The 18,539-nt window shown below is 38.8% G+C and overlaps 1 protein-coding gene across 2 annotated transcripts in view; it reads right to left on the bottom strand.

The window, feature by feature from the left end:
* Positions 1-1,401: 1,401 nt before the first annotated feature.
* Positions 1,402-18,539, bottom strand: part of Lypd6 (LY6/PLAUR domain containing 6) — a 118,105-nt gene continuing 100,967 nt past the window's right edge. For both annotated transcript variants that reach the window (XM_063259050.1, XM_063259051.1), the window contains 2 exons: positions 6,270-6,400; positions 1,402-4,249 (listed from right to left, as the gene is read on the bottom strand). In XM_063259050.1, coding sequence (XP_063115120.1) covers positions 4,082-4,249; positions 6,270-6,400 — 299 coding nt within the window. In that variant the 3' untranslated portion in view covers positions 1,402-4,081. The remainder of the gene's footprint in view (positions 4,250-6,269; positions 6,401-18,539) is intronic.

Here is an 18,539-nt window from a genome sequence, read left to right as displayed (position 1 = left end):
GAATTCTCTGAATGTGAAGACATGGACAACTTTTTGGAAGAAAACAAGAGGCAATATGATAGAGGGTGAAGATCTCAGGTCATTTAGTTTGGAAACATATCTCATATTGCTTTCTTATGTCCTATTCTGTTCTGTTTTGTTGTGTTTAATGTTATCCCCTTTAAAATGAAAAAAGAAAAAAAAAGGGGGGGGGCATCCAGAAATTATACCCCATCACCCACAGGTCTTTTTTAGTTTGGACATTAAAGAGGGGCCATTTTGATCTGCATAGATCTATTTCTTCTTACAACAGCAATGTGATGTTCTCAGAGGCAATTGATCTGAGTTCTCTGGGGTTCTTTTTCCTCTTATCTAAAATAAAGGAGTGGAGCAGATATTTTCTAAGTTTCACTCACTTTTAACTTTGTTGCCTGAGAAATAACTTTTTATTAAAAATACCAGAAGAAGTTTGGGCCACCACGCATGCCATCTAGATAACAAGTATTTGTGAAAGAAAGAGTTGTGGATCAGGAATCATAGACCTTTTAGTATAAACTACCATTGGGACCTTCCTTAACTACTCCACAGCTATAGCTACCAAAACTGTGAATACATTCATGTTGATCAACAGAAGCAATGTGCTATGTCAGTGTTTAAAGATAAATTATACACAAACATCAGGGTTGCTATTATGAGAAAAGAATGCTGATAGAAATCACTTATCAGCCTATAACATTAAGAAAAAGATTGTTTTTTTTCCAATTGTAGGGCATTAAAAGATAGCCAAGAGTCACAAATAAGTTGTAATTTATCAAGGTTGTTTTCAATCTATTGTATTACTAAGAAAAACATGAGTCTTGTATAGATAAAAATGACATACACTATTCCAACTTTTGGTTTTAGTTTCTGGAGAAACCCTCCAGGGTTTTTTATCATCATTAACATAATTCACACCAAGAACAGAATAAGATTTAAAAATAAAACTTACTGGGTTAGTTCAGTGATAAAGCATTTGCCTAGCAAACTTGAAGCCCTGGATTCACTTTCTAGCACCACCAAAGATGAATGAATGAATGAATGAATGAATGAACAAATGATTAAATAAATAGAAATAAAGACAGATCTATTTATTCATATATGATCACATATATTTTTGTATTTCTTGATTTAACAATGAAATGCTCAAGAGAAACTGTAGACCTGACTGAAGTTTGACGATCTTTCATTTGGTTTTGTTTCTGAAGTACTTACTGTCTGTATGGATCATCTGGGGCAGGTGAACTATCTTGGATCTTTTCATGCATGTACTGCTTGTCTGTATAATTGGAAATAGCTTCCTGTACAAGGCCTAATGCCTTGTACAGGACCTGAGTGTCTTAATCATTGATTATACACGCATTTGTAGAAAGGAGACTGGTGAAGTACACTTAAAACCTTTATTAACTGATTTACAAAATGTACAATATTTACAACATTTAGACATTAATGTCATATTGACAAGAATGTTTAGGGGAGTCTAAAAATAAATATGTGGCACATGGATTAATATATACATCATGGCTCTTTGCACTTCAAACTGTCACCAAATGGTGAGATTTAAAGGAAAGTTTAACGTGGTAGAAAAGTCAGATAGCTGATCAGCCCTGGATCTTTTATATGAATGGCCCTTCCTTGGCTCCTTGAGGCCAGGGACAGTGAGCAAACCATTTCCTTTCAAGAGATTAAAAAAAAAAACCAAACATTCTGAAAGATGTGCAGGATGTACGCAGCACATCTGTGCCGCCTGTATTAGCACTCTGGGTGGGGAAGAAGCTGCAGACCTGAGCCCATCCCCCTGTCAGGATGGCTTTGATGTGGTCACCTTGTCTCCTATTCAAAATTGCATGCAGTACTTAGCAAATGTCACTGAAGCGTGACCATGCACAAAAATGGTACTTATAGATATATACAATATCAAATTCTTATTGTCCTGTAGCATCTTTTGATGCAATATCAACTGTCTCCTCTTTTAGCAAGAGGGATGAATAAGGATGCTATACTCTCACTTTCCAAAGAAAAGACATTATCTGGAGAGACATGCAAATGGCATCCTGCAAAAGCAGGATGAGATAAACTCCATGTGATTAGATGAACAGATTCCCATGACGTGATGCCTAGAAGTTTTCCTAGGAAGATAACTCCAGTTTCCTTTCCTTTTCAATCCTGCTTCATCTACAATAACTATATCTGAAGGCAAGAGTTTCACTTCTTGAGCTTCTTGGAGCCTCAGTACCTTCATTTGTAAGTTGTAAATACTAGTAATATTCCTTATACAGTTCTTGTAGGGATTAAATGACCTAACTATGTAAAGTGCTTAGCATAGTGCCTGGCACAGAGGAGGTGCTTAATAAAAGTCTTGGTTTCTCTCCCTCTACTCTCCCAACTCCATTTATAAGTAACAAATGAATAAGCCTACCAAACTATGAATTAAGGCTATGTAATACAATTAAGATTACTCTGAATCAGAGTAACTGATATCACTTCCTATTTGGTCCCTGAGCAGATCTCATTTCATGAGCCAGGGATAGTTCATTGTGCAGGGCAGATGGATTCTAACAACACTGTTCTCTTTATCAGCCATGGCTCCATTGAGATATACGGAAAGAATCTCTTAACCTGCACAGAAATTCTGACCAGTGATGGTTTCCTCTTGAACACTTCTGAAACTACACTTGTGAGGAAACCAGGAGCAAAACCCTTGAGGCAAACATATTACTCTTGTTCTTAATAACTTTTTTTCAACACTGGTGTTATAGATAACTTTCCACAAGCATATATTACAAGCTGTATCTCTACCACTGTTGAAAATAAGTATTCTAATTTGATCATTTTGTTCAGAATAAAGAATATTTAGAATATATTTTAGTTTCCAGTTATGCCATACAAAAATAAATACTGTTTAAAAGATTTATAAGAAAGAAGAAAAATAACTTTGGGTGCCAAAAATATAGGCAGGATGTGAAGAATTTATCTACTACTTTGAAAGCAACATCTAAAAGAAATAAAAACTTCCCACTGGGTTTCCGTACTAGTCTTACAAATACTTTTTTCCATCCTACTGTATTACGCTGTATTTCTCTGTCCATCTAGAGACAACTTAATGCAGAACTTACTCCCTAAAGTCATTAGGAATTTGAAAGAAGAAAGCTCTCCGGGCCCTCAAAATGAACTTGGACTAAATGTCACAAGCTTTCTTCCATTCCAGAAGCCTCTGTCTACATTAGTCATGCTGGAATAGAGCCCAATACCTGGAGAAAATAATACCCTGGTGTTTTGAAACTCTTTGGACACTAAGGGCCCTGGTGGAATGGAGGCTCTGATTCAGCACAGTTAGGCCACATGTCAAAGCCAATCTCCTCAGTTACATGAAGGGCTAACTATAGCTACTTTATGAATGTTTGTTTCATTAGGTTGGAAAAATCCTTCTCTAGTCATCCCTACAGAAACACCAAAATTTTACCATTGCCCTTTAATCTTCCACATGGAGCAGATAAAATATGATTCTTAGCAATGAAAGAAGAATAGGGAAATTAAATTGAGCAAACTGCTTACTATTCTTCTAAGGATTTAGCCAGAATCTCAAAGGAAATAGTTCATTCCTCTGGCATTTGAAATTTTAAAATCCTAAAACTATAAAGGAATAAACCATTGTAGCTAAGCCAGTGATTCTTTACCTTTCTCCTGAAAAAAAAATCTATATATGTCCATGTAATATATTTCTACCATCTGAAAGGATCTCAGGACCTTCTGCAGCTCATGTATGAATTCTAAATCAAGAGCCTCAGATCATAATAAATAACTATTTTTGTGGAGTGAAAACAAAGGTTTGTGGTACAGAACTCAGATTCTATATTGTGGGTAGGCTGGCTTTGATGGGATCCTGTTTCAACTTGAAATAACAACACTGAAATAATGTTTGTTCTTCATGGTAATGGTAATGCTGGCTGTGATGACACCCGTTGTGAATGCAGTGTTCCTGCATGTGTAACAACTGTCAGGCCAATGACTCATGCATGATGCTGGACCATCAAGATCCCAAGGACCACTGCTACACAGGGTCCTGCTATAATGTGAGTCTTAACCATACCCACAAGCAGGATACTATCACTGACATGCAGTGTGGGTGTCCATTTGTCTTATTTATAGGGGATGTCGTGGCAAATGTGGCATCAGTTTCATTTCGAGGGAGTGGCAGGTTACAGATGTTTCCTTCACAGCAGGAGGTGCAGACCTGAAAGAAAAGAAAAGGAGAAAAGTGGGTGATGAGACGCCAGTAGGTTTTGGAAGCTGGGGGAGAGATCTGCAGGATCTGCTTCCCTTATGGCAAGACAGAAATGAAAAAGATCTGCTCTGCCAGGAAACACTGACCCTACAGTTAGGATAGGTGGGGCAGTAGTCCATCCAGAAGCAGCAGGCTTAAAATGCAAATTCCTCAAGCTAAATTTCAAGGAATCAGGATTCTGTTTATGATACCCTATCATGTGGTTGTCACAAAGCTTTGCATCTCTCCGAGGTCTCAGGCATTCCTGTGAGGCAGAGATTGTGAGACTTGCCCTTGCTCTCTCAGGTAGGCTCTTTCTGACAACTGGAGGAAACTGTCAGGGTACACCTTCTCTGCCAAGTTTTGACAGTACAAATGAAATGGCAACAGCCCACATAATTTAAACTTGAATATTTACTTTCATTATCACTATTAGCATAATTATCTCTATCCTCATGGGTGAGCTAATGTTTGAAGGTTTTCATTTATGCAATGAAGCCTACTTTCTACTGCTTCATGTCTGTATCATAATATAGAAATAATCCAAGAGTTACTGACAGAAATTATTTTAGGCTGGGACTATACAAAGCACAGGCGAGCAACTGGATCTTATTGGAAATGTAGAATTGCCACCCTTCCCCCAGATTTAAGAGATTAGAGTCTTCCTTTTAATAAGATCCCAGCTGACTGCATGTCACAGTGTGGTTAATAGCCTAGACAGTCATTATCCTGCAGATATTTGAGTCTTTAGTCATATCTGAATGAGAAAACAATACAATGTTGAGAAGAAAGACTGGAGAGGAGAAATGAGCTTGAATCTGTCCCTGTCACTTACTAGATGTATAATGTGAACCTATGATATAACTTCTCTAGTCCTAAATATTTTCTTTGGTAAAGGCAACACAGTAATGCCTCAAGGCCAAGCCCTGTTTGCTGGAGGGGACAAGTAATGACCTTGGTTTTACCTTTCACATTTTAAACCAGTAACAAGCAGGTAGTCTGTATTTTAAAATTTAATCTTAGTATATTTAAAAAGTTGCTTAAAAATTAGGGAAGGGTGTACTAGGGATTGAACCCATGTTCTTTGCACTGAGCTACACCCCCAGCCCTTTTCTTATTTCTGAGATAGGATCTCCCTAAGCCACCAAATTGCCTCAGCTGGAACTTGAATTTATAATCCTCCTGCCTCAGATTCCCAGAGTGCTGGGATTATAAACTTGCCTTTTCAAGAGACAGATGCCTTTTCTGACAGTGCTGTGCAGGAGCAGAAAGAAAGGGCATTTCCCTAATCCACCAGGAAAGTAGCTGACAAAAGAGGGCAGCTACTAAATAAACACTAAGAACTGATGTGCTCACCACTCTGAGTCATCACCACAGAGGCTCGGTGGGCATTTACCACTCCATCTACCATGAGGCAGGCTTTCTCTGTTTTTATATTCTCCTCCTTAAAGAGAATATAAAAGTCCTTAAAGTTCATTTTACATTTAGCGATTCTTTCAACAGGCACTAAATGACAAATCCACAGGAAGATAGGTGTCTCGCTGCCTATCAAATGATTCAGGAGCCAATGGCAAGGTTCCCTGCATGGCATCCCATTAAGAAGACCTGAGCCCTCATTTGAGCGTTATCAAGGTGAACTGCCAAAGTCCTCCTTGGTGAAGGAACTGTAGGTGCTTCTGCAGTGTTTCCCATCACAGGCAAAAGCTGCCACTGTCCCTTCTGAGCAGACAGTATTGTACTTGTGATCACCTTAATGTCCTCTTGGTGTGTGCTTATACAATTTATGTCAGTTGTTCTCATATAGAGTTTCATCCTTTTGGAGACAAAAGAAAGGAAGCCTTTTAGAGAAAACAAGAAAGGAAGCATCTTTATCACAGTGGTGGAAGGACAATCAAAAGGGGCAGGGTGAAAATCTGCTCCTGAGCCCTGGCAGCCATCTGAGACGGAAGGAGGGTGGCTGCTGGGCTGTCACTTGCTTTGTTGCCCAGACCTTGTGGCCTTCATGCTCTGAATCTCTGCAGCCAGTGGACAAGCATTCTTCCAGCGGGACACAGCGTTTGGTGACAGAGATGCTGTTTCCTGTGACTTCCATTGTGTGCTGAGTGTAGCAATATCGGGTCTCTGTCAATACAGAAAATATGCCTTAATTGAGATGGGAAATGTTAGCCTAGTTTGCCTAAAAGGAGCGTGAACACTCCAGTGCTTGCAGAGGTCTAACAGCACATAGGAGGTACAGGGCCACAGGCATAGGTCCAACCCCAAGCCCTCCCAAGAGATTTGCACTTTGCCATAGAAGGCCAGTCTTCCAGAGAAGAGTGGTCTTTCTGGCCATCATGATCCCTGCATGACAAGATACAGTGACATCACTTGTTGGTTTCGCACAAGTTTTGCCACTATCCTGATTTTTATTTGGGGTGGATGAGTGCTTTAAAAAACTGATTTAGGAGGTGATCTCGCATGGTTTCTTTCAGGAAGAAAGCACGGTGAAATGTTCAAAAACTCAAGGATAAAAGAAATAAAAGGCAGGTAAACAATGGCTGAAGATGCAAGACTACAACAAAGGCTGGTGTGTGTGTGCAAGTGTGCGTGCGTGCATGTTTGTGTGTATGTTGTGATGGGTATTACCACACAAGGCTAAAATGGATTCATTTTACCCGGAGACTATCCAAAAGGAAGAACATTTTGCCAATGAGAGCAGTTGGATTTGAGAAGACTAGGCTGCATTTGAGAAGACTTCACCAACTAGGCAAGTGCTCCAATGAGGAGCTTTGTCCCTCCTAGTATGATTTCTGTGTCTTCTTGAGGTGGCAGATGATGACCGTGATGGGGATTAACAGAGATTCTTCCATGTCTTATGAATCTGAAACCTTGCAATGTCTTCCAAAACAGAGAAACGTTTTGGCGGTAATTAAAAAACTTTAGAAAAACGGCTTTGTCAATGTAATGCTTTAAGGCCTCCAGGCAGTGTTCAGCTCTCTAAGCCTGGGATTTAGAATGTTCTGACTCTATTTTCACATTAAAAAAGAAAATGAATAAATCTTTAGAAATGTTGCTGAGCTATTTTTCATTCATATCTTAGACCCAATTTTGCATGCTTTATACATTTTGGATATTAGTGGCTAATATGGAATTATGACCTCCTGTGATATTATTTATTAGGCAATAAAAACTCCCTCTACCAGATTCTGTCATGATTTTGGCAGTTTCTAACCAAAGTACTAACGTTCCAAGAAGAAAGCTTAAGAATTTTAGGTCTTAAGAATGAGCTACTAACGACCACATTGACATATCTTGAGGGTCACAAAACTCAGGTGTTTTAATAGACTTCATAGACACCCAGCTGCACCTGACAGGGACCCTAACTGGCCTCTAGCTGAGGGTTATGCTGTGGTGGGTGTGCTGGGTAGAGCGGAGTCCACACCCTCCCTTACATGCTTTCTCTACATGGACCATGGTTATAATTTTGTTCATGGGAATCAGGTCAAGGCCTTCACCGCATTACTCAGGGTGCTATGGAACTCACTGGGAACAGCGTAAGTAAGGTCATTCTGGGAGTGAAGAGTTGAACATTTTATACCTGGGATGATTCTCCCAAAGCCCTAGACTATTTTAACATTGGAATAACGGCCTTCAAAAGAAGCAGCAGCAGTTCTTTTCTTTAAGGGTGTGGGCAGGTTTTGACAAATGGAAGCCAGTGGTCTGAGAGATTTACTTCATCATCTAGGGAGGACTGGTTTACTTCTTTAGTACACTCGGTGGACATTTATGGCCACAATAGGTACACCTTTCCCACCCCCACCACAATTTCAGATGCTCTGGAGGGCAATAAAAGCAGGAATGTTCTTATCTCCTGTCTCCTGTTCATCCAGGCAGCTAGGAGCAGCTGCCAGAGGTTTTATTGCTCCAAATGTAAATCTGAGCAGATAAGATCATACTCTCATGAAGTAAGTAAATCACCACAAGTTTCAGTTTGGAAAATTAGGTTTGGGCCCCAAGTAATGAATTATTTTGTTTTAAGTAAGCCTTAAAATAACAATTGCTGAACTTGTTATTACTACTTTTTATTCATACTTTTAAAATAACATGTTCCCTTATTAATTTCTAGATGGGAGCTTATTCTACTGAATGAAACTAGTGGCAACAGCTCGTGAAATTGTTTTTTCCAGAAAAATGTGTACATCCTAAGTACTCAATAGCCAATTCTTGCCCCTCGACGTGGAGAAGGGAAGTCAGTGAAGATTATGGGTAAGAAGTTTTTTTCTTATACTTCACCAAGTCTGATTCATAAAGACAAAGATAGATTGAGAATATTGTCTTTATTTCCATCAGTGGAGACCTCAGTTCTGAAGTATCAACCCTTCAAAAATATCTGCTTCATTTATCTTACAAAACCCTTAGGTGAGTTATGAAATGTTAATGTGGAAAAACATTCTGTAGTTAAATAAGTTTAAGAAATCCTCAAATAAAGTTAAACTGGTTTCTTCAGCGCCTACTTTATGAGGGCCTTTGCTATGCATTGTGATCTGTGATCTCCAAGGGTGTGTTCAGGAGAGCAGGTAAATTTCCCAAGCAGAGCTAGGCGGATGACATGTGGCTTATCACTGGACTGTAGGGGTGATAAAAACTGAGTGTCAGCCATAGTGCATTGTTTGCAATGCATTCTGAATAATCCTTGGGTTAGTAATGAGGTTATATGAGAATCAAGCCTGCTGATAACTTCACACTAAAAGGATTTCAAAGGCTTTTATCAAAAAGATAAAAAGACGGATTTGAATTTCTACAGGTTAATTTCAGCCACTAAAATCTCATATTCTGTAACTGCGTAGTATTCCCAGAAGTTGTGAAACAAGTCTTTGATTCACAGTAAAGTCAGAAAATGGGAGAGAGAGCTAAACCAACAATTGAAAACACAAAATATAATTGTCATAAAGTTCACACACAGAGATACACTCCATAATCTAGTTTTGAAATTTAAAACCAGTTCAAAGTTAAATGCACATTTTCACTGACTCACAATATTGTTTCCAGTAAAAGAAAGTGTATTTAAATAATAGCTATGCATAAGATGGTTTGAGTTACACAATACAAATGCTCATCTCTGATAAAATGCCTTCTCACCATTCAAGTATACTGTATGACTCTGGTGCTAGAAAACAATTCCCCAGGTGCAAGAAAATGAATGAGAGAAAAGAACTTTAATAATAATACTGCAAGTTACATTGAAAAGTAAAAGGCAAGGAAGCAAGAGGCATTATGGTAACCATTGTTGATAACCTTGTATTCTGTTTTTACATCATGTGCTATGTCTAGCCTTTGTTTTGATTGACTGCTTTGTTTTGTCATATTTGGTTTTATTCTCTTCCAAAAAAAAAGTAATAAGAACTATGGGAGTAATGAAACCCAAAATGTGTACATTTTGTTGTAAAAAAGAGACAAAAAAAAGTGCTCTAAAGGATACAATTGCAAGTGTGTTTAGGTGTGTTAAGATAGATGACCATATTAATGAGTTTTTGTTGGATCACTGAACACAACCATTTGCAGCCTCACTGTTTGAATGTCCACTTTATATGCTTTAATCCTATAACTTGAACAACTATTTTTAAGATGACAATATGTAATATATTAACTAGTGATTTCTTACCGTTTTTTTTTTTTTTTTGTAATTCTGTATTACTTGTGCTCTTACACTGTTTTGTGGTTTTTTTTTTCCTTTAAATAAAAATAAATCCAAAAGAAAAGTAAAGTAAAAGGCTAGTCACATCTGCCTAGCCATTGCCTGGCCTATATTCTTCCTGCACATAGCTCCTCATGTCTGTATGAGATGTCCAGGCAACGACTCTCAGTACCAAATGACATCTCATGTTGCTGTGAATTTGGAAGTGCGGCACATCTACACACCACATGGTCAGGACTGACATAATGGGGAGCTTTCTCTCATGACTGCCCAAAGGGGATGAAGGCCCTTCTTGCCCAATTTTGGTTCTTTGATAACCATCCTGGCAGAGAGCTTGGAGCACCTCATTGCAGAACCTCTTGTGGTTGGAAGTCTAAGCTCTCCACTCATGTAGGCTGGTGTGTGAAGGGCTACATTTTTAAATGAGGTAATTGACCAGATAGAACACTTATCATCTAAATTTTTTTTCTCTCTTTCTAAGCTCTTTTTAGCCCTCTGGCTGGAAAGAATAAAGGTTTTGGGGGTTTTGTTCATGCTTGTGGGATTTTAGGTTATTGACACCTTCAACTCTAAATCTCGAATATGTGAGATAAAGAGAATATCCAATAAATTCCTACTGTGTTCTTCATTGGATCCTGAAGTTCATAGCATCTCTATCATTTTCTCTCTCTCCCTTTCAGCATTTTGTTTTTATTTTTATTTTTGTTTTGTTTTTATTCATGGCTTTGTTTTTTTAATTGTACTTAATGAGAGGAATAGAAAGGTACTTCTGCTCCCTCTTTCCAGAAGTAGAAGTCCTCAGAACTTTTGAAATTTTAGAATAAATAATTCATTTATGGTAACTGTAGGATGTTTGCAGCGTCCACGCCATTTTCTGATTAGACACCAACATCACCCCCTAATTGTGACAAAAATGTTTCTAGACATTGACAAATATCCCCAGGGTGTGGAGAATCACTCCTGGTAGAGACTTACTGTTCTAGATTATAATATTGAGAATCAGGTTCATTCTTGTGTGTGCCAGCATGTCCCTCAACATGTAGCACAGGATCTGTACAGCACAGCAGATACCAAAGGTATGATGACCATGAATGGATATGATGGAATCATCTAGCCAAACATTTTACTCAAATAGGAACCAAATTAAAAGGTTTTAATTTAGCTCTATGTGTCTGTAACATCTCTTCCACATTTGTGTTTTGAAAGGTCTGATCCAATTTGAGAGTAAAATAGTAAGTACATTGCTACAAGAATTTTAATATAAACACTTGGAAAAGTATTTGTCAGGATCCACCAAGTATGTTCTATGAACCATAAATTCCACCTTTGGATATATATCCAATGTCAGGAAGAAATGAAGAATCTCGGCATGTTTATAGGACTACTGTACCAATGGAAACCAGAAACAACCAAGTGCTGAATGGCTGAATAAATGAATTATACCATGTATTCACTTAACAATGAGACAACTAGATTTAATAAAATGTATGAATCCCGCATAATATTAAGTGAAAAAAACCAAACACAAAAGAGTTTGAACTATAGTATTCTATTTCTGCAGTTTGCATCCAATAGGATGCAAAACTAACCTGTTACTGAAAATCAGGAAGGTAACTATATTGCTAGGGCTACCATAAAAAAAAAAAAAAACTACCACAGACTCACTGACTTAAATAAAAATTTTCTCAGTTTTAGAGGACAGAAGTTTGAAACCAAGGTGCTGGCAAGACTGATTTCTTCAGAGGGCTCTATCCTTGGCCGGTAGATAGCCAGTTTCTCCCTGTATCTTCACATCACTCCCTCTGTGCCTGTCTGTGTCCCAATATCCTCATAGAAGGGCAGCACTGTTATGGCCAATGACTTTATTTAATCTTAATCACCACTTTATAGACCCTCTCTCTAAATACAGTCACATTCTAAGAAACTACTGATTAGGATTTCAATACACAAATCTGAAAGGAATACAACCCAGCCGATAAGGGTGGCATTGGTACTGGTGAAAATGCCTGACTCCTGACTTCTTTTTTTTTGTCTTTTTCCTTTTTATCAGTACCGGGGATCTAACTCATGACTGCCTGCTTGCAAGGCAGGCACTTATGCCGCTGAGCTAAACCTCCAGCCCAATGCTCACTTCTTAATCCAGGTGCTGCTATGTAGTTGTGCTCAGTCTGTAGGAAACCATTCCACTATTCTATAAGGAGTGATCAAAATATTCAGTGAATGTCAAAACTTTTAAAAATTATTACAAAAAACCCACATGCTGTTAATCCCCAGCAGAAGAGTCCCTTCACTTCTGACACACTTGTGCCATCACTCTGGCCACTTTCTGAAGGGCTCTTCTGTGAATGTCTTTACACACCATAATCTGAATCATTATGAATGAAGCTGCTGAATGCCACCCACTAGAAAGGCAGGCTTGTAAAAAGATTATGGTGTGTTCTCTTCAACTTTGTTCTCTAGATCTGGCATTGTGTGATCCCTGGTTCTTGTCCAAAGTCAACATGATGACGAGAAGTTAATGTTTTGAATCAATGTAGGACATCAAGGTAGCCATGAGAGTGCAAGTAAAGGCATTAAAAAAATTGACTCAGAAAGTGGCAAGAACAATGGAATAAATGTGTTCCACGTGAGGAGGAATACTTTGGTGGGATTAAAGGCAATATGGCTTTTACTGTAATGATTTTTAAAAATTTAAATATTCACTGTGTTTTTCAATCACATTTCATACATATATATTATACCTTAATTTGAAGTTCAATAAAATTGAGAGTAAGAGAAAAAAGAACCCAAGATGAAAGACGAACTACAAACTAGGCTGCAGAGAAGCTAAATTATTTACAGCTTGCCCTAATGAGGAATTATTTCAGGGCCTCAGGCACTGAGCCAAGCAGATTTTTCTCTTGGTTTTCCTCTCCTATTAATAACCCTGCCTAGATTCCTAATTTTTATTCTCTTGTCCCAAGAAAGAGAAATTAAAGGTAGAAATTAAAAGTAAGTGTTCATCTGTCTGATTAAGTTGTGAATGGTCTCCCTTCTGGAGTCAGCACCTCATGCAGAAACTGCCAAACAGACATTTACCTTTTAAAAACTGTTACCTATACTTCTCAATGACAGGTGACATGTTGAAGGAATCTCTGTCTGTCACTCTGTCTCTCTCTGTGTCTGTGTCTGTCTCTCTGTCTCTCTGTGTGTCTCTCTCTGTCTCAGTGCTTAAGGCAGGGACTCAGTATGTAGTTCAGACTGGACTTGAACTATCTATGGAGACCAGGTTGGCCCCAAACTCATGGTGACCTTCCTGCTTCAGCTTCCTGAGTGCTGGGATTATAAGCATGTACCACCATGTCCACCAAGAAATTCTCTTTTAAAGCGAATCACTGACATTAAGAAAGCAACATATATATTACCAGGCAAAGGCTGGAAATGTGGTTAGAAGGAATGTAAAAACAGTGAGCAGTAAGGATGAATAGGACTTCACAGTTAACAGTGGTTAAAATAAAACTCACAAGACAAACAAATGTGTCCCACCTGAGGCCACTGTACTGTTAGAAAATATCTAGACAAAAATATGAATTTGAGTTAGATGCTCTCCATGTATCTAACAATAATGAACCTCTGGTTAAAAAGTTTGCTAGGAAAGTTTTAATTAAAGAATAATTCTGAGAATTGTGCTAGCTGAGATGGATTAGCCCATATCATCTCACCAAGAAACAGAACAAAATTAAGGTATCACAATAAAACTAAGAGAACAAACATCTGTATGAACGCATTGGAGAGCCAACCAAATAGGTAGAATTAGAAGAGCAAGGTGGCAAAGGAGAGAAGACCTCCTTTGGTGGAGCCTGAAATTGTGCACCTGTTCTCCCCTCAGGCGTTGCTGACTCCAAGGCTGCACAGGTGCAGAAGCTGAGATGCCAAGCAGAAAACCCTGCCAAGGGGTGCAGAAGTAGGGCAGAGCCTTTGTCAGTCTCCAGGGCACCGGATGCACAAATAGGAGTTCAGAGCTGGCAGAGCAGCCAGGAGGGAAGTGAGACTGACAGGCTTGGGGTAGAATTCATGGTTGGCAGTTACTTGCTTTAGCACTTTAAAAATGTATCAGGAACCAGCAGACAACTGACCTAGAAACCACCATCAAGGAACACATTCATTAATTCACTTCCACAGCAAAACAGCAGCAAGAAGCTAGAACCAAAAGGATATGTATCCTCTATCACAGAATTTGTCTTCTGACTTTCTATCAGTAATCATTTCTAAGGAAGAGTTTGTCATACAGAGACAAAACTGAATTTCCTGATAAAGAAGGAGAATGATACTCTTTGCTTAGGTGTCCTCTACAGAACAAGTCTTTTTTAAAGTCATAAGGTTGCTGACTCAATAATTAATTCTCTGGGGTCATGATAAACATTTTATGGTTCCTGTTTCAAGAAACTTTTAATCTTGCAGTATAGAGAAAAATGACATGGATGGCAAAATGGCATGGATCCAAGCATATGACAATCAACTCTTAGTTTACTTCACCAGTTCCTGCAACTGATCTCTCATATAACATTTCAAGATCCTTTCTCGGGCTGGTGGTTTAGCTCAGCGGCATAAGCACCTGCCTTGCAAGCAGGCGGTCGTGAGTTCGATCCCCGGTACCGATAAAAATGAAAAAGACAAAAAAAAAAAAAAAAAAAAAGATCCTTTCTCATTCTGGTTCATAAAAATCAAGAAAATTGAACAGATTTATTAGCAGTCAGCTGTGGCAGGCATCTTAAATTCTTAGTCGTAGGGAACATGGATAGAACCATTAATCTATAAGCACCGGAGACAAAAATAGTGCAACGGAGGAGGAAGTACTTACACAACACACTTTCTTGCTTTGTTTTGCTTTTTGTGGTACTAAGGAATGAACTTAGAGCTTTCGCATGAGCTAGATCCTCAGCCTTTTTTACTTTTTATTTTGAGGCAGGGTCTCACTATTTCTGAGGCTAGCATTAAAGTTGCAGGCTTTCTGCTTCAGCCTCCCAGGGGCTGGGATTACAGGTGTGCACCACCATGCCCAATCACAATACACATCCTAAAAGAGAACAGGAAGCCTCATGCCTCCAGTTTGGGATAAATGATTCTTTCTAGTCAGGGCCAAGTTTTCGTGAAGCATGCTGGGCCAAGTGATGATTCACAACTCTGTTGATTACATAACAGTCAGCTACTATGATATGCTATGTTTCCATGCCTACCTACTTGATTGAGTTTAGCTTTTGGAAAATTCTTTCAATTTAATCGTTAGTGATGTGGGCTTATTCCATACAGATTAGACCAGATTAGAGCTCTCAATGATATGGCCTGCTACAGAACACGTGCCATAGCACATTCACTGCCACTGGATTAGATCAAACGTGCATTAGAAATTATTGTTTTCACTTTTAACAAGTTATGTTTAATCATGCAATGATTAAAACTTAAACAGACAAATGAAACAGATTAAAACACAAAAACCAGGAAAGGCTCTCCATAGCAGCACCTGGGCTGTCCCTGTCATGCCCCTTGGTGGACTTGCCTAGAGCTGCTCCCAATAATGATAAGTAGACCAAAACAAAACAAAACAAAAAAATCAGGGCTAATTAGTAAAGACCTCTCATATTTGGATTTAATAATAAAATGGTAGCATTTTATTGTAGAAAAATCGAGAGAAAACCTAGAAGACAGAACAGAAGACAGAAAGTAGGGCTGGCCAAGCAGGAAGCTGCAAGGCTTCACCTCTTTGTAGACTGTGGCTTTAACTTCTTGCTCTTCACCTGATGCTCAAGGCCCCACAAAAATAACTCCATTGAAGTCATCCCACAAAAATAACCTGGTCCTGGGTTATTTCATCCTTATTATTTTTTGAGACAAACTAGTTGCTACTCCCAGATCAGGTCTCTCCTTGTCCACTAAGCACACAGGAAATCCTGTTTCCACAGCACTATTGTGAGGGGCTTCCCAGAGGACTTTCCCCTTCCAGCCATTTACAGCCACCTCCCAGTCACAGGGCTGCCGTGACCTTCCGTGACACTGTCACTGAGCACCTGAGCTCCTGAATGCCTCTCTTTCCTTAAATTCACACAGCACTTAACACAAGGTTTCATCTGGCTCTGAACTTTATCCTGCTACTTTTGACATTTGATACGTTCAGATCTATCTCCCAGGCTAGACTGTCTGCTCCTTAAAAGAAGGAAACAGATTCCTATCTTTCACTACATAATCACCCAAGGGATCTAGGATAGTTGTTCAATGTTATAAATCTCAGTGTATGACCTTTCATTTATCCCTATAAATTTAAGGACAGAAAGGTACAAGTGGAAGAGATAAAAGATGAAGGATAAGTTTGTGTAAGACCACACTCTGTGATACCTTTAGGTATCTGTATTTTGAAGGGAAATAATTTTGATCTCAAATGAAAGATCAAGGTGGATTTTTATTTTTCTGAACGGCATTCAAGTAGAGTGCTCTGGTTACTGTTTGTCCTCTGTGACAGGGATATACCCCTACACTGTCAAAGTCTGCAGGCAGCACCAACTCACATTCCCTCTTTTTCATCCCCATAATCTCTACCAGGGTACCCTAGAGTTAACTCAGCCTAAGAGAAATATAATTACATTTTGCTATGGCCTGAATGTTTCCTCCAAATTCTTATGTTGAAACTTAATCAACGTGATAGTAAAAGATAGCATCTTTAAGAGAGAGTTAAATCATAAGGATATGACCATCGTAGGTAGGATTAGGACCCTTATCAAGGGGCTCATGGGAGAAAGTCTGTTTCCTTCTATTCCTTCTGCCTCTTACTCTACAAGGACACAGTTCCTCTCCTCCAGAGATGAGGTTTCCATTTTAAAAGCAGAAAGACTAGGCCCTCATTATATCTTCTGGCATCTTGATCTTGGCTTTCGCAGCCTCCAGCATTGTGAGAAATAAATTGTTTATAAATGGCTGAGCCTGAGATTCTGTGTTATATAGCAACACAAATGGAGTAAGGTTACAATGCCTGCACACTCGCTGTTTCAGAAGCTAACTGGCAAACTTTGTCCTAGCAGGAACCAGCCTAAAAAGTTAGGGGAAACCCACACATATCATCTTGGTTTTGTTCAGTCATTGTCATAATCATCAAGCTTTGCTTCCTGTTAGAGTCACCAAGGGAAGTTTTGAATATTCTTCATCTCAATTCAATCAGGTCATTAGCAACTTACACATTCATTTAGAGAGCCACCAGAAAACACTGGCTCATTCAGAAATCCACAGTGACTACAGAAGAAAAGAAACAGGACTTATTGATTATCCACATGACCGTGAATCTAACTTGTGACTGAGCAGTCTTTATGGTCTCATGTTTTCCTCTTCCCTATAATCTTTTGGGACCTCCATTCACATCTGTACTTCACAATAAAGAGAAACCTAGAAATGACACAACATTCCTTAGTAAAGGGTAGAGAAGCTTCCAGTGGCTTGACTATTCATTTGATCACCTAGGATATTTAAAAATATCCAAAAACACACACTCCTAACTCAGAGATGTTGGTTCAATTTGTGCAGAGCTATGGTTTTCAACATGAGCTCTCCAGTCCAGCAGCATCTTCTTCATCTCTAGATTCTAGAAATGGAAACTCTCACCCTATCTCAGAGCTAATGAATCAGACACTTAGGTGGAGTGGGAGTGTGGGGACAGTAGCAGCTATCTGTACTTTAATAAGCCCTTCATGGAGTGATGATCAGGCTAAAGTTGAAGAGCCATTGGTCTAAGCAAGGTATAGGTCTGTGAGTTTGAAAAATTCCACATGTGTTTTCTAATGAGCAGTTTAGGTGGAGACTCTTGGTTAAATAGTTTTAGCTTGGGTAGTAGACATCTGTCTTTTAATAGTGTCTGCCATACTCTCCCAATTTCCAGTCCACCACGGGAAACAGAATGCTACTCACTGAGTAGAACATGCAAGCTCTTCCGTCACATTGAAAAATAGTGGACTTGATGTGTTTTGGTCATTTTTAACAACTGAGTTAGATCAATAGTTAAGTACATTAAGTACTCACTTAAACATCTGTAAATAAAAATGTTCATCTTCATCACCCCCCTACCAAATCAATCCATTTTCCTCCCAAATAAAACAACCAATAAATAATGATTCTAATGCCAAATATAAGCACCATTTTTACTTCTTAGGATAAAAGAGATATAAAAATGAGGCATCATCCTTTTGAAATGAGCTTTTCAGCCAAAATTTCAAACTGCAATTGGGTACCATCTCATCCTTCAAAGAGACCTTAAAAGTTTAAGAAGCTCAGGACTTTTATTTGTGCAATAATGACATTCAGAATTCTTACTTTCATGCACTCTTGGGATAGAAGTCTCTGGCAAGATGTGTAATAAATGGAACCTTTATATGAGCATCGATTCATACGTTACATGAAAGAAGTTGCTAAGCAATGACTAATGCTTCAAAGAGTGGTGAACAGGCTGGCTGTTCTCTTCTTGGGCATTTGGCTGGCCCTGGGGTGGGGAAGTCTCACTTATCTCCTGTGGCACTTCAAAGATGAGAAAGAAGGAAATCCTATGGATCCTTTCATATCTCAGTCTTTGAG

The sequence above is a fragment of the Cavia porcellus genome, unplaced genomic scaffold (assembly GCF_034190915.1).
Source record: "Cavia porcellus strain 051 isolate PalLab524CR breed Dunkin Hartley unplaced genomic scaffold, mCavPor4.1 scaffold_12, whole genome shotgun sequence".
Lineage (NCBI taxonomy): Eukaryota > Metazoa > Chordata > Mammalia > Rodentia > Caviidae > Cavia > Cavia porcellus.
Note: the sequence above shows the minus strand (reverse complement) of the source record. Positions and strands in the feature narration are given on the sequence as shown.